This window comes from Urocitellus parryii, chromosome 11 (genome assembly GCF_045843805.1).
Source record: "Urocitellus parryii isolate mUroPar1 chromosome 11, mUroPar1.hap1, whole genome shotgun sequence".
NCBI classification, from domain to species: Eukaryota; Metazoa; Chordata; class Mammalia; order Rodentia; family Sciuridae; genus Urocitellus; species Urocitellus parryii.
In genome coordinates, this window is record NC_135541.1 from 115,102,274 (window position 1) to 115,123,870 (window position 21,597).

Sequence of the window (21,597 nt, forward strand, 5' to 3'; positions counted from 1 at the left end):
TACAGCACCAGTTAATTCTCATCTCATCCATGGGATAAGGGAACAGGAAATACTCCTATTTTACTAGAATATGCTGGAATACACAAGGTGTAGCAATAAAGTTATTCTCGTATTTGCCTAAGAGGCTGGAACTAAAGGCCACTATCATTCCTATACTGCACTCAGAACATAGTCCAAATATAACAGTAAACTTCCTTTTCTCTAGCATCAGGAGGAGGGAGGTACCGCCTTTTACATATGGCCTTCCCATGAATCACTCTTTAATTCTCCTAAAATGTTATAGGCTTGCTAGGCATGGATACACTTTGGGGTAAAGTTTGCATTCCAGTGATATTGTCCTTTGTTTCTTATTCATACCTGCTATATGTTGTTGTTGTTCTGCAGTTCTGGGGATTAAACCCCAGGGTGCTCTACCACGGACCTACATCCCCAGACCTTTTTATTTTTTGAGTCCGGGTCTAAGTTGTTTAAGCTGACCTGAAACTTGCAATCTTTCTGCCTCTGTTTCCCAAGTCATTGGTATGTCAGGCATGTGCCACCATGCCTGGCTTGCTATTTGGTTTTGACTTCTATATTCTTGAATCAAGAAGGGAAGTATAAATACTAAGAAGTAAGGGGAAATCTTAGAGACAGGGAATGAGACAGTGTTTTCTAGAGACTGGGAAGAAAGAGAACAGGGAATTATTGTTGAAACATTTCAGTTGTACAAGATGAAAAGTACCATGGAGATAGTAGTGAAGGTTGCACAACATTGTGAATGTATTTAATACCACTGAACTGGATAGATAAAAAAAAAAATAGTTGAGATGAACTAGACATAATGATGCATGCCTGTAAATCTTAGCCGCTCAGGAGGCTGAGACAGGAGGATCACAAGTTCCAGGCTAGCCTGGGCAACTTAACAAAACCCTATCTCAAAATAAAAAATACAATGGGCTGGGGATAGAGCTCAGTGGTAGAGTGCCCCTGGGTTTAATTCCCAGTACTGAAAAAAAAAAAAAAAAAAAAAGCTAAAAATGGTAAGTTTAAAAAAAGAAGTGACAGCAAGAATAGATCTTTTTTCCCCTCAATCTTTAATCATTTGCTTTCTAGTTTCAATGTATAGTCATTTTACTTCATTTGTGATTTGAACTCTTCTGTGTAACACTGGTGCTCTCTAGTGACCGTAATCATTGTTAGCTTCCCTTAAGTTTGATAAACACTGGTAGAAGAAGGGAGAATGTGGGAGGAAGAACAAGCAGGATAGGTCATTTGGGGATAGGGAGCAAGGAAGACTAGTTTTGTTTTCAGAGTGATATGTACCAGGTTTGCTCTTGACTGGCAGGAGTACAGGAAGATGAACTCCCTGCAGGTGCACACTGTGGGTGGTGAAAGCAGCAGACACAATGTGGGAGGCACATCAAGGTGAGGGCAAGGTCAGGAGAAGGAAGGCAGAACTGGCTTCACCCTGAAAACTATTCAGCCAGTGTTGGTTTCTGTGTCACCATGTAATCCATGCAGTTGCTCTACCATTCTCCCTGGGGCCAGTTCAGGCTTAAGTTCACATTCCTCCAAGACAAAAACACTAATAGAGTTAAATGGCCCCAACTTGAGGCCTTTTTATTATCGTTGTTGTTACAATTATTAAACATGCTAAAATCACAGAGTGGCTATTTCATTTCTGCCCTGACTCCACAGTGGGGCAAGGGGGAACTACAGGGGTCACATGCCTCTTGTGGCTTCTGGGGATGTCTAGAGTTGGGGGGTTAGAGGTAGGCAGGTTAGCAAAGCCCCAGGAATCCTTCAGGTAGTACACTTTTACTGACAATAACTTGTGGCTTCAGAGACTTCCCCTTCTTCACTTTTCTTTCCTCTCTAATCCACCCTCCGCCTCATTCCCCTGCCTATGGCTCCTTAGGACCTCTTCTGCCTGTGCCTTTTGTGGTCTTAGACTGAAAGATGAAGGAAACTTTTCCAATCCTCTACCACTCCCAGTCTCCCTTCCTTGGAACTAATCTACTCAGCATGCACTAATGTAGTAAGCTGTTTGATTTAGGGCCACCAGGAGAGAAAGGGAAGCTCAAGTTCCCATTGTGGCTTTGATCATAGGAGGGAGGTTGGAGGTTTTGGTGCAGAATAATCTGAACGGGAAAGAAATGCTACTTTAAGTATGAATGTTACAACTGGCAGAACAGTGCATACACCTACCCTTGGACACCCTACTCTGAAGTTTTTTTCCTCCTTCCCATATCATTGAGGGGTGGGGTCCATTCTACCTCAAAGCCTCTGTTTTCCAACCCCACAGGGCAAGCATAGGCACTAATGAGAGAGCCTGAGCCCAAGGAGAAACTGATCCACCCTTTGGCAAGTGGCTGCCAACTGAAATCTTCATCTTGTCTGTGTCCCTGTATCTCTACTGCTGTGATGTCTCAAGAGGGTCAGAGAAAAGAATATTTAAAGGTTGAACTTGCCTCAGTGAGAGGCCAGAGGGATAGAGGGACAAGATACATGGGAGTCAGGGCTACAGAGAAAGGGAAAGAAGGTAGCAGGGTAAAGGGCTAGGCTAGCCATTCAAGAGCTGGGATCCTTTTTCCTTTTCTGGAATCGTCGGAACTTGCCCTGAATGGCGAGGGCAGCCTTCTCTGTTTCTGGTGCTGTCAGATCAATGTCAATCTCCTCCTCCTCCTCAGACTTCTTGACACTGCCAGCTTTCCCTGTGGATAGTTGGGAGATACGTTAATGAAATAACCTGCTTATTCTAGCCTTTTCTTCCAAGCTCCAAATATAGTGGGTAAGGTCCATTTTGTGCTACACTCTTTGGGGTAGACCCCAGTCTTTTCTAGGACTATGAATGCCTGATGATTCTCCAAGAGGTTTGAGTCAAGGTACCAAGTCTGGGAGTCAGCAATAGTTACTGAAGCTTTGCTGTTTTTGAACCAAATGACAAATGTCTCCTATCATTACTTATTCCTCAATCCTATAGTTCAAGTCCCAAAATTCACTTTCCCCAGTTTTTCCTCAATTTCCAATGGAGACAGAGACTGATATTTCTCCTGCCACCCCAACAACTTCTGACCTAGTTTCTAAAATCAAAGAGGAAATACTGATAGGTTTACTTTTTAGTAAAAAGTAGAAAGAAGCCTATAGATGATAGTAGTTTTAACATAGACCTTTGGCCCATTTTTTCACATTTTTATTCCATTGACATCTGGCCTTAGGTGCTTCCAGATTTGCAGCTCTACTTGTCTTCATGTTCCCACCTTCACTAGCTCTACAAACTGCCTAGCCCAACCCCACTCACCTTTCTCTTCTGGGCCAGATGCCTGGTTGCTTCCTGGAGATGTTTTGGTGTTAAGCTGGAAAAAAATCAGGATATCAGATATTCATGGAAGTATTAAAGTACCATCCCTTTAGATCACTTTGGTATACCTAAGCTCTGTTGCATTCCCTTAGTCTCTGGAAGAAGTAGGTCTTAAGATTAAGAACAGAAGAAAAATTATCAAAAAATTTATCAAATGAATATTTATTGGTGCTACAGAAATCATAGAGGACAAAACAAACAAAGAAACCCTGCCCTTATGGAGTTTAAGAATATACTCCAACAAATAAATAAATGATGATGATGTTGGGTGGTGGTAAGATTTATAGGGAAAAGGCAGGGAAGAAAGATAATGAATGCTGGGGAGAATAGAGAACAGTTTGACATAGAGTCATCAAGAAAAGTCACTTGCAAGATGGCATTTGAGCAAAGGGCTGAAGGAGATGAGGGAGTAAAGTTTATTTTATCAATGGCAAGAGCTTTCAAGGGTGCTGGGGAGGAAGTATGATTAGCCTATTTGAGAAATAGCAAGAGACCAGTGTAGCTGAAGAGGAGAGAGGGAGGAGGAAGGTGGGAAATAGATGGAGATGAAGTCAGAGCTAACTGGGGCTGGAAGCAGATGATGTAGTGCCTTGGAAGTCCTTTTAGGGAGTTTGACTTTTACCACAAGTGAGATGGGAAGCCATTGGAGACCTTCAACTGACACAAAAGGGGCATGAGGGAGGAAGCAGATATGCCTGTTAGGAGGTTATTGCAGAAAACCAAGCAAGATATGACGGTAGCTTGAATCAGTATGCTGACAATAGAGGTAGCAAGTAGTTGGTCTTGGATGTATTTTCAACTTATGACCAACATGAATTGTTGACTAAGTGGCATTGTGATAAAGAAAAGTCAGGGATAACTTCAAAATATTGGCCTGATAACCTGAAAAACATGGAGTTGCCATTTCCTGAGATGGAGAAGCCAGGAAAAGGAACAGGTTTTAATGAGAGGATCACCAGTTTGTTTTTGAACAAGTTTGAGATGTCTATTAATTATCCTGGAGATGTTTTTATAAGCAATGTATATTCAAGATGAGTTTAAGTGTAGAGTCTGGGCTGGAGATATAAGCTAGAGAGTTATTAACATATGGATGGATTTAAAGTCATGAGACTGAATGAGATCACCAAAGGAGTAAGTTCAGTTAGAGAAGATAAAGGATCAAATCCTGAGGCATTCCAGTGATTAGAGCTGCAGAAATGAACAAAAATCAACAAAGAGAACTGAAAAGAAGTAAGGTAGGAAAGAAGCCAAGAGATTAGAGTAAAGTGGAAACCATGTGAAGAAAATATTTCAGGAAAAAGAGAGTGCTTAACTATGCCAAATTCTCAGTAAGCCAAATAAGATGAAGACTGAGATTGACCACTGAGTCTTTCTTTGTGGTGATCACTGTGACATTGACAAGAGAAATTTTAGTGAAGAAATTTCAGAGAGAAAAGTAAGCTAAGCACAGTGGCACACACCTGTAATCCCAGCTGTTCCAGAGGATGAGGTAGAAGGATCACAAGTTTAAGGTCAGTTTGGGCAACTCAGTGTCTCAAAACAAAATTTTAATAAAGGGATGAATAGGGCTGGGATTATGGCTCAGCAGTAGAGCGCTCGCTTAGCACGGGCGGGACCCGGGTTCGATCCTCAGCACCACATAAAAATAAAGGCATTGTGTTGTGTCCATCTACAACTAAAAAAACAAATATTAAATAAATAAAATAAAGGGATGTATATAGCCCCCCAAAAGAGGTTAATCCAAAAAATTAAAGGCCAAATGTTCTCTCTGATATGTGGATGCTGAATCACAATAGGCATAGGGGTGGGGGAGTGGAAGTTCACGGGCTGGGGGGGGGGGACGGGGATGGGACAGGAAAGACAGTAGAATGAAAATGGGACATAAATTTCCTATGTTCACAGTGTGACTCCACATCATGTACAACCACAAAAATGGGAAGTTATATTCTATGTATGTAATGATATATATCAAAATATATTCTATTGTCATGTATAACTAAAAAGAATAAAAAATTTTAAAAAAAGTTTAGTCCACACTGAAAAAAATATGACATAGATGGATGTGCAGTAATAGGATAACAGCCAATTGTCCAGACAAGAGGGTCAGGGGTCAAGAGGCAAGTTCTACAGTTCCATGATCACTCACTTCAAATCCTCCTTTCTCTATTATCAGAAAATCCCTGACTCTCTGATCTTTGCTTTAACCATTATCCGTTTGACTCTAAACCTGTTGCCTTAATCCATCAACTCTTCTCCCTCTTCCCACCCCTCCCCTTTGAAGGAAAAAAATCTGGATTCCCATTCTAAATATCTCTTCTCAGGTGGCTGTTTCCTCAAATTTTCTTATATCAGCTGACCTTGAGAATTCTTTTAATAAAGAATGTGTCAGGATTGAACCACCCAGCCAGCCACTTTCCCTGCCAGCTGCCCCACTTCCTGAGCCTCTCTTGAGATTTCTATCCCTGGAATGAAACAGTGGCTCAGTTGCCATCTGGCTTTCCAGGAATCCCAGATCCATTTGGGTTAAATTTATGAAAGAGCAAGGGTCTCCACTGGGGATGACAGAAAAGTGTGTTGTAAGGAGAAGAAAACTCCTAATGCTCAGAATGCCCCTTACACCTTCTGTTGAAAAGCAGGGTGCTAGAGCTTCTACCTCCTGCTCCTCCTCCCTCCATTCTCTCTAGTCAGTTCTCAAAATAGCCACTGTGGACACTGGCTTTAGTTGTTTGCAACTTGCTGAGGTTGTCTCTCACCACTTATTTGGTACTCATTCCTTCATTAATTCCTGGACTTTGACTCAACTTTCTTATTCATTTTCCAGAAATTCTGCAATTTTAGATAAATTGAGGTTCTCTGGTATGTCCATGTACAGGCCATCAGACTAGCCATACTTCAGGTAAACTAAGGAGGCATGGAAGTCCACTCTGCATAAACCAGAGACCAAACTGTCTGTAAGAGTACCTTTTAAAAAAACTCACATCTCTGGAGGAGTGATGCTAACTCACAAAAGCTATACAGATCAGTATTTCTCATCCTCTCTCAACCCCTCATTCTAGGCAGATACAGATTACAGACTTCTCAGTGCTATTCCACTTCTTCTAATATTAGGCTTTTCTGATCAGAAACAACAACAGTGAAATGGTTTAGCAAATCCTTCCTTCTCCTTAGGGAATCCAAGTAGAGAAACTGGTAAAAATCAAGGAGTTTAGAACATTACCTCACTTATTTTACTAATGATCACATGTATAATACTTTGTGCTCATCACTTTCTGTGCACTTTTAAAACACACTGAATCATTTTTAACAGTCTCATAAAATAGATGTTGTTATTATACTCATTTCACTGATTAGGAAACTGAGGTCAAAAGATGTTAATTTTCTTGCCTAAGGTCATAGAGCTAAGAAGTTACGAAACCAAGATTTGAAGCCAGGTAGTCTGGCTTAAGAGTCCAGGCTCTTGAACATTATGCTACACTATTTCTGAAGATCTCCAACCAAAAGCATGGGTCAATGTGTGCACACTTGAGGAAGATGTCGTGTGTGAGACTGATCTGACTACACAAATTCTCCCACTCAGCACAGCAATTCCCAGATAGAAAGGAGTCTTAAGAATCATGGTTTTATTCCATTCCCACAGTCAGGTAGCTGAACCCAAGGCCTGGCCTCTCAATCCCCAGTCCTCAACACTTTCTTCATATACACGACACAGAGAACATAAAGAACTGAATCCTGTTCTCCCATTATGGACCAATCTTAAGTGTTATGTGAAAACTTAATCCCACACCATACCTGACAGATGACTGCTCTAACCCTGATGTGTGCTCTGTGGGCCTCCTTACACATACTAGGCTGACCCCTGGGGGACAGTCCTAGCTTATGTGTAAGTTCTTCACTCACAGGACAAAATCCTATCCCCGCAGCATCTGAAAACTCTACATATAGTATCATCCCATTGCTTTCCATTTCACATGACTCCCTTGCTTACATTCAAACCTATTATTACAAGCTTCTAGTGAGCTTGGAGCTTGGTTCAGTTCAGCCTCATTGCCCACACAGGACTAAATGTTTCTTACTTCTTAATACATACCAAACACTAATTAGCAACAGTGAGGCCCATCAACACTTGCCTTTCCCTAGAGGGCCTTAGTTTCTTTCCTTGCCTACCTTCCTGTATCCCTTTCCTGCTCACCTTGGGATCTGATGTATACCAATGTTCCATTCCATCATCTAGGCAGTAGTTGCCAATTCTCCATGAGTATGCTTTTGTATCTTCTTCAACTCAAAGTTTGTATCTTCTTCAACTCCTTTCTCGTAGGGAAGACAGAGGTAAAGCCCAACATCTTAGGAGTATCCCCCCACCACATCACCCTTTTAGGCTTTAAAACTATAGAAAGGAACATAATACAGCAACATCCTTTTATTCTTTAGTATGTCCTCCAAGAGTATTTACCTTTTTGATTTACTCCCACTTCTTAAAAAAAAAAAAAAAAAAAAAAAGAGGAAGCACTATACATTTGCCCTGTCCACCTCCTCCTAGGACATTTATTAACATTCAGATGAGATCTTGTTCTTCCATCTGAGCTCTAGATCCTATCCCCTTTCTCCTCCCCAGGAATCTTGACCTCCACTTTCTTATATATAAAGCCTCTCCCCCTCTTTAAGAAAAAAGGAAAAGAAACGCTTTCTCAATCTGAATTCCTTTTTGAGTACCAGTAGAATATAAAGAAGCAGGTCTAGGACTCAGTTTTGGGGGACAACAATATTAAAAGGTTAGAGAGATCTTTTCAACAAACAGTGCTGAAATGATTGAGCAGCCATATGCAGAAGAAAACAAACAAAACAAAAAAAGGCCCACCTCAAGCCATACCTTGAATCTTATACAAAAATTAACTCAAAATAGATATAAAACCTTATACTAGCTGGGCATAGTGGCACATGCCTGTAATCCTGGTGGCTCAGGAGGCTGAGGCAGGAGGATCTCAAGTTCAAATCTAGCTTCAGCAACTTAGTAAGGTCCTAAAAGCTTAATGAGACCCTGTCTCTAAATAAAATACAAAAGATGAGAATATGGCTCAGTGGTTAACTGTTCCTGGGGTTCAATTCCTAATACCAAAAAAAACAAACAAACAAACAAAAAAAACCCTACACACCTTAAACTATAAAACTTTTAGAAAAAAAGTAGGGAAAAAATCTTTGCAACCTTGGGGTAGGTAAAAATTTCTTAGATATACCAAATACACAACTCATAAAAGAAAAAAATATAAATTGAAAAATTAAGAACCACTCTTAGACACTCCTAAGAGAATGAAGGGACAAGCTATAGACAGGAAGAAATATTTACAAATTACATATCTGACAAAGAACTTGAATCAAGGGTTAAAGATATAGTTCAGGGTCTGGGGTTGTGGCTCATTGTAAGTGCATTTGCTGGGTTTGATTCTTGGCACCACATACAAATAAATAAAAATAAAGGTCCATCAACAACTTAAAAAAAAAAAAGATATAGTTCAGTGGTAGAGTGCTTGCCTAGCATGTGCATAGGCCCTGAGTTGTGGAGTAGGGAAAATTTGTATTCAGATTTTTTTCTCCAGTACTAGAGATTGAATCTAGGGGCATTCTACCCCTGAGCTACATCCCCAGTACTATTTATTTATTTATTGTAGTACTGGGGATTGAATACGGGGTGCTCTACCACTGGGTTATATCCCTAGTCCTTTTTATTTTTTGAAACAGTTTCTCTTTAAGTTGTTGAGGAGCTCACTAGGATGCGAATGCTGTCCTCCAACTTCAGATCCTTCTGCCTCAACCTCTCAAACTGCTAGGATTACAGACATGCACCACCATACCCAGCGCTTTTTATCTTTCACTTTGAGACATGGTCTTATAAAATTGCCCAGGCTGACCTCTAACTTGTGATTCTCCTGCCTCTCAGATTGCCCAGTCACTGGGATTAAAGTGGACATCATGCTCAACTAATGACTCTCCTTTAAATAACCAGTATTTTCCATGATACTAAATTGAATGCAAAAATTTCAGCTCCATTTGAGTAGACTCTTGACTACTCCCCCTGCCTTAACACATACTCCTTGCTTGGCTTCTGAGATATCCTAGTTTTTTCCTGGATTTTCTCCTACCTTTCTGGATTCTTCTGTCCAACATTTAAGGGTTACAGATTCTTAAGATTGAGGATAAGTCCTCTTCTGTTCTCTCTTCCTAGATGATCTCATCTCTACCTATTACTTCCTAGATGATCTCATCTGTACCTATTACTTAATACCAAATTATACTTTATACCAGCACTATCCAATTCAGAGATTGACAAACCACAACTCACAGGCCAAATTGGGTCTGCAACCTGTTATTGTAAATTAAGTTTTATTGGAATGCAGCTATGCCTACTTGTTCACATATTACATATGACTGCTTTGGCACTAAGCAGTAGAGTTGAGAACATAGTTCCACAAAGTCAAAAATATTTTGACTTTCTAGCCCATTAAAGAAAAAGTTTGCAGACCCCTGTACTGTAACTTTCTACAGTGCTAGAAAGCTTTTATATTTGCACTATTATGATATCCACCAGGCACATGTGGCTATCGTGTACTTTAAAATGGAGCTAGTACAATTGAGAAATAAATTTATAATTTTATTTTATTACATAAGATTTAAGTTAAATAGCCATATGTGGTTAGTGGCTATCATATTGAACGGCACAGAATGGCATTTCTATCCCAGATCACTGCTCTGGGCATCCACTCTGTGGCTAGTTCAGAGGTTGTGGGGAAGGTATCAGAAGCCAGGTCTTAGCCGGGTTTGGTAGCTCACACTTATAATCCCAGTGACTTGAGAGGCTGAGGCAGGATAATTGCAAATTCGAGGCCAGCCTCAGCAACTTAGTGAGGACCTCAACAACTTATTGAGATCCCATGTCAAGATAAAAAATGAAAAGAGCTGGGGATGGGGCTCAATACCATGTGCTCCTGGCTTAAATCCCCCATACCAAAAAAAAAAAAAAAAAAAGCCAGGTCCTTGCTTTTCTTCCCTTCAGCATATATACCTGAAAAAGTGCTGAGGGTGAAAGGAAGGTCTTCTTAGAAAGTAGAATTCATATTACCTGTAAAAAAGGACCCCATTCCTTTTTCATTTTGAGACAGGGTCTTGCTAAATTGCTTAGGGCCTCACTAAGTGGCTGCAGCTGGCCTTAAGCTTGCAATTCTCATGCCTCAACCTCCATAGTCCCTAGGATTATAGGCATGCACCACTGCACCTGGCGAGTTATTGTATTTTTTTTAAACTGATGCATTATAATTATACATAATAGTGGATTTGTCACTTATTTATATGTGCACATAATAACAATTTGGTCAGTTTCATTCCCTAGTACTGATCCTGGTTCTCCCCTCCTCCTCCCTCTAATTATTATGTCTTATTTCTCCTTCCCTACCTTCAGCACCCCTCCAGACTTCATTTCATTGAAAGCACAGTCCATATATTTTATTTATTTGTGTGCCACCTATAAAAACTACAACCCATATCTTGCACATGGTAAGGTATTCAATAGATATTTGTTTATATGAATTAGTATTTTCTCAGACTTTAAATTTCTGGAATGTCAGTGAAGTCAAACAGATCACAATTCATATCCTACAGCTGCATAGACTATCTGTTCAAATCCCAGCTCTGCCACTTATAATTGTGTGACATTGGATAAATTAGTAAGCCTTGCTGTGCTCAGATTGATTATTTGCAGAAGAGAGATAATATCTATTTTAAAAGGTGAAAAATAGTAGAGGAAAAATATATAAAGTGCCTAGAATGTATTAAAATAGTTATTATTCTGAAGTAATATAACCCTGGGTTGAATGTAAGCATAGCTCTATGCTCAGCATATAAAAGGTTCTGGGTTCAATCCCCAATACAGGAAGGAAAAACAAACAAACAGTCTAGGTCAAGTTACTGGAGATACTGCACGGTTAAAGTACTGGGATCAAGCATGGAGTTAGCAGGGCATGGTGGCAAATATCTGTATTGCTAGCGACTCTGGAGGCTGAGGCAGGAGGATTGCAAGTTTTAAGTCAACCTCAGCAACTTGAAATCAAAACAAAACAAAGCAAAACAAAAAGAGTAGAGTTACCACCAGGTGCACTAACATTACAGCTGTAGTCCTGGAGACTGGCAGGCCAGGGCAAGAGGATCACAAGTTTGAGGCCAGCCTCACCAGCTTAGCAAGGCCCTAAGAAATTTAATAAGACCCTGTCTCAGAATAAAAAATAAAAAGGAGTCAGGCATGGTGGTGCTTGCCCATAATTCCAGCAGCATGGGAGGCTGAAAAGGGAGGAGGGAGGATCATAAGTTCAAAGCCATCCTTAGCAAAAAAAAAAAAAAAAATGAGGCACTAAACAACTCAGTGAGACCCTATCTCTAAATAAAATATGAAATAGGGCTGGGGATGTGGATCAGTGGTTGAGTGTCCCTGAGTTCAATCCCTGGTACCCTAAATAAATAAATAAGGCTGGAGATGTAAAATAAAAAGGGCTGTCAGTGGTAGAACACATCTGGGTTCAATCCCAGGGAACAACAACAATAAAGTAGAATTACCACAGAGTAGACCTTTACTAAATGGTGCTGAATAGCTGGGATTGCTCTAAGGGTCCTTGGGATTTATTCTGCAACCAAAGAACCTTACTAAATGATCTTTTACTCTAAACTAATCCCAAGAAAAACAATCTCCTATCTTCCCAGTATCTGTCCTGTCCTCCAAAATGCTGAGAATGGCTCTAAACCTTTGGAAGCTCATAGACACTTTTTCTTCTATCTCTCTCTTCTTCTTTTTTTTTTTCAGTTATAGAAGACAGAAAGAGATTAGTGCTTAGAAGCAAATAAATCATATCTCCTTGATCAAGAACTTTTGTCCTCCCTAGTATCACAAAGATGATTATGTAAGTCTGTTCCTTGCCCCACAAGTTAGTATTGTCTTGGCAAAGCACCTACAGATGGTCAAAACAGCATCTCAGGTGTTATTTCCCTGCTGCCACTAATGGGAAAACAGTCACCCTATAACTCTAGGCCTGATGCACCCTGCTCCCTCCTCCCGCTGCATTTCTTTCTTCCTTTGTTGCTTTCCTCTTTAATGGTGTTACCACAGCAACCATTGTCACCAGAAGAGGGAAGATAACATTACCCCTGCCTGCTCCAAGCAGTGGGTTAAAATTAATCTTGGGGAGGGTAAACCACCCAGTTTTCCCTGTACTCTTTAAATCATGGAACTCTTTAAAGAGGGATCACAGATTGTTAAGAGCAGCAATAAACAGGAACAGGGTTCACTTCATTATACCCGGGTCAACTATACCCTGTACACTTGCATAACATAGTTTGGATGCTGTGCAAATGAAAACACATGATGAATACATACTGATACTGCCACGATTACTGGCAGTTTAGATGAGTATGTTACTGGAAGTACTGTTGCCTCTCAGGGGAAGAGGTTAGGCTACACGCTTGTTGCTCCAAAATAACCAGAGTCACACTGACAGGATGATAAGTTTTAATCGAAGCCAGCTTTGAAGATTTTCCCCAGTTTGATCAAACTGCATAAAACACATTTTTCCTTTTTCCATTTTTTTGCTTATTTTGTAAGCTGGTGGGTAGCCAAATACAGCCAGCTAGTAGCCAGGCAGGGTCCCTGGGCCAGGCTATTGGGTACAAATAAGTTCAGGGAGGCTGGGGTTGTAGCTCAGTGGTAGAATGCTCACCTAGCACGTGTGAGGCCCTGAGTTCGATCCTCAGCACCACATATAAAATATATAAAGGTATTGTCCCAACTACAACTAAAAATAAATAAATATTTTTTTAAAAAGAAAGAAAAAAATTTAAAAAAAAATAAGTACAGGTACTCAGAATCCTCCTGTCCTACAGGCCAGGGCAGAGAACCTTAAAAGAGTTTGAATCCTAAAAATTCTAAATATGAGCCTTAAAAAGACCCTTTTCTTGCCTTTGTATGGACTTAAATCCTAAGCTTCATAAAATCCCTACTTGCTCTAGAGATGCAAGAAGTGAAGCAGAACAAGAATTAGTGGATACTTCCAAATGGTTACAAAGAGGTTTTCTACCCCACTGCCTCCCAGGGACTCTTTTATCCCTGTTGACATATTATTCTACAATGTTAAATGAAAGTCACTGCTAAAGGAACTTATAGAGGCATCTGGGATCCCCTGGTGCCCCTGGATGACCCTAGACTGCTGTTTTTGGAGCACTGTTGGAACTGTTTCAATTCTTTCAGTGCAGCAACCAGCTGCAGTCCTCAAACAGTGTCAGAAACTTGTTCAAGGTCACCCTCAAGATAATAACAGAAAAAGAATTAGGAATCCTTACTCCAGGTTCCACAGATACACAATCCTCCCCTAGTATATGGAATATAACCCAGATGCTCTACATCTTGGTGATTTCCCAAGAAAATAATAGAACTGAAACAGTTTTAACTCCCAAGCCCCTGGTTTGTCCCTCTTCCCTTAGCCACCCCACCCTGTTTACTGGAATAGAAGTACCCCCACTGAAGTCAGAGGCAGAATTCCTTATCCATGCCAGCTCATGGTATGCAGTGAGTCAACAACCCCAGCCCAATCCCCCCAGCATGGGCTGCCACAATTTAATGAGTGGTTATTTGTGATACTTTGCACACGGCTTGGAGCTGTGCCTTTACCCCATACTGGGGGATAAGAAATGGGGGAGAGAGTAGTGCCAAAGCATCACTTATTACTATAATCTTCAATGTGCATCCCACCCCTGGTGTTAATGTCCTAAAATAAATGCATTAATCCCCCCACAGCCTACAAGGCAAACACTCAGCTGGAGGGCTTTGTGTGGGAGGAAAGCAGCACCAAGGACAACAGAATGGTAAATGGCACCTCTTTTCCCCAGGTGGGGGTTGGGAAACCTAGGTGGGCATGCCTTCAGGAGTCAGCCCAGAGGGATGTAGAAAATCAGGATTTGGTGAGCCTGATCAGTATGGAGAAACTGACAAGGTCTAGGTTTCTAAACACTTGTATAAAAGCACTTTTAAGGGATGCAGATTTTTTGCAAAAAGTAGTTTGAATCTGCTTCTGACTTCACTTACTCTTGCAACTAAAATATTTCTGAGGCAAGTCAAACCATTATGAGCAGCAGGTCTGGAGTATGGATTTAGAAAACCATACACTTCAAATTTTGGAATCCCAATAGGCTTTCATTACGTACATCACTTACAGTCTAATACAATCTTTCCTCCCCACCTCTTTTTGCTTTCTCCCTCTGGAAGGCTTTGTACTCCTTTCTTGGAAGCCAATTGGCCAAATAAAGGAAAACAGAATACACAGAGAGTATATAGAGCCTGTTTGGTTGTCAAGCGTACTAATTTTACTTAGATACCCTGTTTTTCTGCACTGTATTCTCCAAGTCAAATAAAAGTAAGAGGGCTATAGCTCAGTGGTAGAATGCTTGCCTAACAAGTGTGAAGCCTTGGGTTTGATCCCCAGCACCCCACACATACACACACACAATTAAGAGAACTGCTTTCATAATAGTGTGCTAGATTTCAAAAAGAAAGCTTCTCCTTCTGGTTCTTGATACCCTATAATTAAGTAATTAAGTGAATCAATGATGGACATCAAAAACTAAGAACCTATGGCTGGGTGTGGTAGCCCACACCTATACTCTCATCAACTTTGAGGCTGAGGTAACAGGCACAAGTTCAAGGCCAGTTTGAGCAATTTAGTGAGACTCTCAGTAACTTAGTGAGACCCTGTCTCAAATATATAAAAAGGATGGGGGATGTAGATCAGTGATAAAGTATCCCTATGTTCAATCCTCAGTATGAAATGAAAGACAGGAAGGAAGGAAGGAAGGAAGGAAGGAAGGAAGGAAGGAAGGAAGGAAGGAAGGAAGGAAGGAAGGAAGGAAGGAAGGAATTTAAAAGCTATGAAAAGTTGGGTGTGGTGGCACAGGCCTATAATTCCAGCAGTTCAGAAGGCTGAGGCAGGAGGATTGTAAATTCAAAGCCAGCCTCAGCAATGGTAAGGCACTAAGCAACTCAGTGAGAATCTGTCTGAAATAAAATACAAAATAGGCTTGGAGATGTGGCTCAATGGCTGAGTGGCACTGAGTTCAATCCCCAGTAAAACAAAACAAAACAAACAACAACAACAAAAAAAAACCTCTTTTACCCCCTGTCAAAAAAAGCTATTAAAAGATGGCCTCTAGGCTTCCTTTTTCATTCATCCCTATCAGTTTAGCTACTTCACTCCAGTATATTCAATGCACCCTTTGTTTTTTCTTTCTGTTCTAGAATTGAACCCAGGGCCTCTTACATGCCAGACAAGCATTACCACTAAGCTACATCTCCAGCCTCAATGTACCCATTTTTAAAGTGACTAGGCATCTATCAAAATGTGCCCAATTGATAAATGTTATCCCCTATAGGTCTCTCATCTCTATTTTCTTTCTTAATGTTTATTAAACCACAACTGCTTGCAATTTTTATAAAATGCATCTTTAACACGTTCATGGCTCAGTGGTAGATGCTCACCTAGTGAGGCACTGGGTTCAATCCTCAGCACCACATAAAAATAAATAAAATAAAGGTATTGTGTCCATCTACAACTAAAAAATATATTTAAAAAAACTTAATGAAAATTAAATGATTCTATATTCATTTGGGTAACAAGTTACAGAGGTCCAAAGGAAAGTTCTTTTGGGATAAGAAGGCAGTTGTACTGTGCCCTAGTTTCAGTTCTAGTCCTGTGTAAACTTTGATAAGTTTGGGTATCAGTTTCCTCACCTTTTAAATGAGAATAATGGGCCAAATGAGAATATCTCTTTAACAAATTTTAAATTATATCACTAAATTTCATTATTTATTTGTTTGTTTGTTTATTTGTTTATTTATTTATTTATTTAGGTACCAGGGATTGAACTCAGAGGCACTCAACCACTGAGTCACATCCCCAACCCTTTTTGTATTTTACTTAGAGACAGGGTCTCACTGAGTTGCTTAGGGCCTCAGTAAGTTGCTGAGGCTGTTTTGAACTCGAAATCCTCTCACCTCAGCCTCCATGACCGCTGGGATTACAGACATGAGCCACCTTGCCTGGCATCACTAAAATGTTTTGATATTTTATTTAAGATTATCTTGGTGGAAAATAATATATCTAATGTTCTATCTTTAATTTTTTGCAAAACTTAGTTTCTCTTTTTCCATAATAAATCAGACTTATGAAAGACCATTTTAAAAAGTTGAAAGAAAAAAAAAAGGAGGGAGGCATTCACAGAACCACTATCTCGAAGAGACAATTATTGATCCATCTTTTCCTTCTGCACAAGTAACCTGATCTCCATCACATTCATCAATTAAGTCATGAAAGATATATCAGATCTGTGTATTTGGACTCCAGCCATATTATTACAGTTGCCTGCACCCAGAAACTTGACATTCTGCACCAGGCATGGTGATATACTCCTATAATCCCAATGACTTGGGAGACTGGAATAGGAGGGTTGCAAGTTCAAGACAAGACTGAGCAATTTAGCAAGACCCTGCCTCAAAATTAAAAGGGCTGGAGACACCACTGGGCATGGTGGCACACACCCATAATTCCAGCAACTCAGGAGGCTGAGACAGGAAGATGGCAAATTCAAGGGCAGACTCAGTAATTTAGCAAGGCCCTCAGCAACTTAGTGAGATCTAATCTCAATTAAAAAGAGCTAGGGATGGGGCTGGGGTTGTGGCTCAGTGGCAGAGTACTTGCCTTGTACATGTAAGCCAGTGGGTTCAATCCCCAGCACCACATAAAAATAAATAAACAAAATAAAGATATTGTGTCCATCTATAACTAAAAAAAATCCTTTTTTTTAAAGAGAGAGAGAGAAGAGAGAATTTTAATATTTATTTTTTAGTTTTCGGCGGATACAACATCTTTGTTTGTATGTGGTGCTGAGGATCGAACTGGGGCCGCACGCATGCCAGGCGAGCGCACTACTGCTTGAGCCACATCCCAGCCCCTAAAAAAATTCTTAAAAAAAAAAAAAAGAGCTGGGGATGTAAATCAGTGATAAAATACTCCCGGGTTACATCCCCAGTACCAAGGGAAAAAGGGGATGCTGTTCACATTCTAAGGGATAATTGATCACAGCTACCACTTGGGAGAAAGTCAACTATATTTCCAGGTCACAGGATAAAAAAGTCATCCATTTCTACCAAGTAGAAGCTCCTGCTCAAGCAGCTAAATCAGCTAAAGCAACAACCTAAATTGATGGCCAAGAAAAAGGTAAGCAAGCTTAAAAACCAAGTTCTAGTTTCCTTACTTTGGAAGAAAGATATTTCCAGAGATAAAAGGCATTATCAATAACAAGTAGCTAGTCCTTATTTTATATATTTAATACCACTATAATAATAAATAAAATAAATGAGAGAGAGAAACTTGGATCTCTTCCAAATCCCTACTAGGTTTCCTAACAACTGACTCACAGAAGATATAACAGAATTGTCACTCTGACCTAACATCCATTGTCGGGGAGGTTGCACATTCAGACAGATGTGCAAAGGAAAAAGAATATGATCCCCAAAGTGTGACATCTCATTCCCAGAAGACAGCAAGAAGAAGAATAAATGAGAAAGTAAAAGCTTTCCACTAATGATCTAGTTGATCTGTCCCTTGCTCCTGCCAGCCAAAACACAGGACAGACACCCAGAGGATTGTCCCTAGCAATCCATGACTCCCTTTTCAGCAGAATGATTGCTGGACCAAGGGATTCTTCCCACAAGGTTTCTCACAGATAAAGAATGCAACAGGATCACAGAAGAACCTGCAATTCTGCTTTTAAGCAACCAGCTACACTGTATGAAAGGGATTATAGAAAAGAGCCCTTTGGGACCAAATGCATCTCCCCTTCTCTCCTTCACTGAAACTAGGGTAAAGTTATTAAACTATAAGAGACAGACTGTGATTCACAGCAATCAAGTCCTGCTTGCAGCTGTGAATGTAGACAAGCTGGAGATGAGTCCCTGCAGCTCCTCTGTGCATGAGTACACACATTTACAAGGAAATGCTCTGCTGCAGTACTGAGTGACAGCAAAAAGCCACCAAGGCAAAGCAGAGCTAGAGATCCGGTAACCCCAACAGAATCCCTACACTGTTAGTTGCTCTAAGTCTAGAGATTCCTTCCCAGTTTTTATTCTTTAGTTGACATGGGAATCTCTTGAAGACATTCTAAATTCTCTCAATATCATGCAGTTTCTCTAAAGCAAGAAAATAAGCAGATGGGGGAGGTGAAACTTACATAATATTCAGGGTACACAGAACTTTCCTGGCCTGGGCACTTCAGCCTGAAAGAGGAAACCCATGGGGCTGGGTTGATAGAAATGAAGCAGTTTGGAGTCTCCCTGGGGCTCCAGAGCTCTGGGCAACACTTCCGCTTTTCATCATAGATTTTATAAAAGGAAGAAAACAGGCTGGGTCTTTGCCTCTAGGGAAGCAGAGATCCCTAGGGCATATGGTTTAAAGACAACTGGTCTCTGTGTACACCCAGGTGGCTGCTTCAAGATATTATAAATACTCATCCCTGTAGTCAGGATTAGCTCTGTATTAGGAGGCAAGCATGTATAGCTAAATGGCTAGTTAGAACTAGTTTGCTCTGACATCTAGGAGGCTAGCCAGTCTTGTATACACTGAATTAGTCCCTATCCAAGGATCCTACTCTCATTACTCTCGGAGCCCCTTCATTGGGGATAGCCAAGGCTTACTGTCAAGAAGAGCCTCAAGACTTTATTTCCCCTAGCAAGAGCCAAATTGTTTTCTTTGTTACAAAACAGCTTTGTCACTTCACCAAATGCCACCCTAAATGCTAGCCCTTATAGTGTGTCCTACAGAAGGGCCTTACGCTTCTCCCCCAGAGCATAAGCAAACACAAATCTTCAAGTTGGCATAGCCTTCAGATAAACTCCCAGGGGATGGACTGGATTAAAACTCATATTTAGAAACACTGGGGTGGGAAGCAGTAGTTTGAACCTTAGACCTCAGTGAAAATAGAGCAAAGAAAATCTCTCTGCTCATGTTAGAGCTGAAAAAAATCAAGGGGAGAGAAGGTTGATCCACTTTTTCTTTTTCTTTCTGAAGGACTGCCATAGTCACAGTCATAACCAGCTGAGGGACTAAAAACCACTTTGTTTCTTCTTAAGCCCCCCCATACAAGCTGAATTTTCCAGGATAAACTTAGTGGACATGGCAACCAAGACAACATAGCAGTTGGCACTAATTGGCTCCCTAGGTGACAAATTTTAGGAGCCAGCAGAGCTCCTACTGAAAATCTTCATCTTTTGTATCTAAACTGGGACCTGGGCCCCAGAGACCTTCACTAAGATGATATCTTTGGGAATTCTTGTGCTAGTTTTCTATAATACTGTAACTGAAAACAGAGACAAATGAACACACAAACACACACACATACACACACAGATAATAGCTAACATACATTGAGTGCCTACTCTGTGATAGATAATGTATACTTTGATTATACCATTTAGTCTCATTTAATCAGAGAACAACCTGTATTATCCCCATTTTACAGATAAAAAGTCAAAGCTCATAAAATTTGTGTGATTTGCCTAAGGCCACATAGCTAAGTAATAGAGCTAGGGTCTGATAGATAGTTGAGAAGCTGGATTGAACACAATCTGTATGCTAGGAAGGATCTGTATGCTAGGAAGAGGACTGCAGAAAGCAAGCTTGTGATGTTACTTATCCAGACCAACTTTGCTTGGTACCTTTTTTCAGGATATGAGACTGCCTGGATAAGAGATTACAAATACAGTCAGACAATGGGAGGGGTCTTTCAAAGTCTTGCTTTGACCCCCACCATGGACAGTATTATTTGAAAAGACTAGATCAGTTAAAGGACTGGACCTGGCTCCAATGAACATCATAGAGCCCATTCGAAGATAGATGTAACAAGCATTGTAGAAGGAGGTCCACTCTTGAAGGGGACATCTCCCATGGAACTGGACATGTCTCCACTACAAGGCTTGTGAACGTCAGAAATGGTCCCTCCAACATTCCTGACAATGAGTGAAAGATGCCACCTTCCTAAAAGAGGGAAAGTGATCATCCCTGGGGGCCAGGGATGGAAATCTTGTTGGTTGCCTCATAAGGAATATAGGAGTAATACAACCCTAGGAGACAAGGACATAGGTGAAGTGAGGGGTCAGGAGGAGCCTGAATAACCTCAGAACAGTAACAGATGCAGAGGGCAGTACCCCGATAGCAGAGTCCCCTCCCTCTATGGCCAATTCAAATCACCTCAAAAGCGGGCATCCACAGTTGGCAGATTTAAAGCCTTCCCTTATCCAATCCAGTGCCCAGAGGTGGGAGCTTTCCCAGAGGGGCAATGGAAACCCCCAGAGAATCTCCAAGGTGTCGCACTCTCCCTCACCTCCCTGGGACCCCGAGCCGCAGTCTTCTCCCCGCTGCAGCCCTCTCCCAGAGCGCGGTGGGCCTGGCCGCGCCGCTCACCTCGCTCATCGCGGCAGCGGGACTAGGAGCGCCAGGCGCGGCACGCGCAGGTGAGGCGAAGGGCCCTCGGGGATGTGTGGACAGCGGCCGAGAGTTGCCGGGATCTAAGGCAGAGACTCCGGCTGACTAGGAGAAAAGAGTAAGCGCGGAGATCCGCTGCTTCCGCGCCTGCACCCCTTGTTCTCAGCGTTCAGCTTCCCGCCAGAGATCCCCCTTCGACCCTGTCCTGTCAGAGCCTCTCCGAGCGCCTCCGCCGACCCCACTTTTTATAGTCAGCTTCGGTACCCGCCTCCAGCCTGACCAATAGGAGGCCCCCCTGCGGAAGAGTGACAGCCCCTTGCATCCAATAGTGTCAGACTCAGAGCTTTGCTGCATTTCCAAACTAGGGTAAGAGAGACAGTGAGCGGGAAGGAGGGGGAGGCCGTCGGGGGATGAGAACACAAAAAACGAAGTACCGAGAGCAATGAAGGAGAGGTAGAATGAAAGGAAGGAGGAAGAGGGAAGAAAGAGTGTGTTTGAGAAAGAAATGAAAGAAGAACTGGGAGAAAATCAAGAAGGCACGAGGGAAACAGGAACCAGTGAATTAAAGGGGCGAAACTAAGATGTGGCAGGTTAAAATTGAATAGTAAGGTGGCAGTCTGGAGAGACAGACAGACTGGAGCAAATGAACAGTGCTCAATGCTCTGAAGCAAAGAACAGGAAAATTGGGAAGTGCCTATTTGA

General features: G+C 41.3%; 1 protein-coding gene across 1 annotated transcript; it reads right to left on the reverse strand.

Moving 5' to 3' along the window:
• Positions 1–1,505: 1,505 nt before the first annotated feature.
• Positions 1,506–21,095, reverse strand: Pcp4l1 (Purkinje cell protein 4 like 1). Its single transcript, XM_026380606.1, has 3 exons — positions 20,875–21,095; positions 3,281–3,335; positions 1,506–2,693 (listed from the first exon to the last, which is right to left on the reverse strand). The coding sequence occupies exons 1-3, from the start codon at positions 20,881–20,883 to the stop codon at positions 2,551–2,553; spliced, it is 207 nt and encodes a 68-aa protein (XP_026236391.1). The 5' UTR covers positions 20,884–21,095; the 3' UTR covers positions 1,506–2,550.
• Positions 21,096–21,597: the final 502 nt, after the last annotated feature.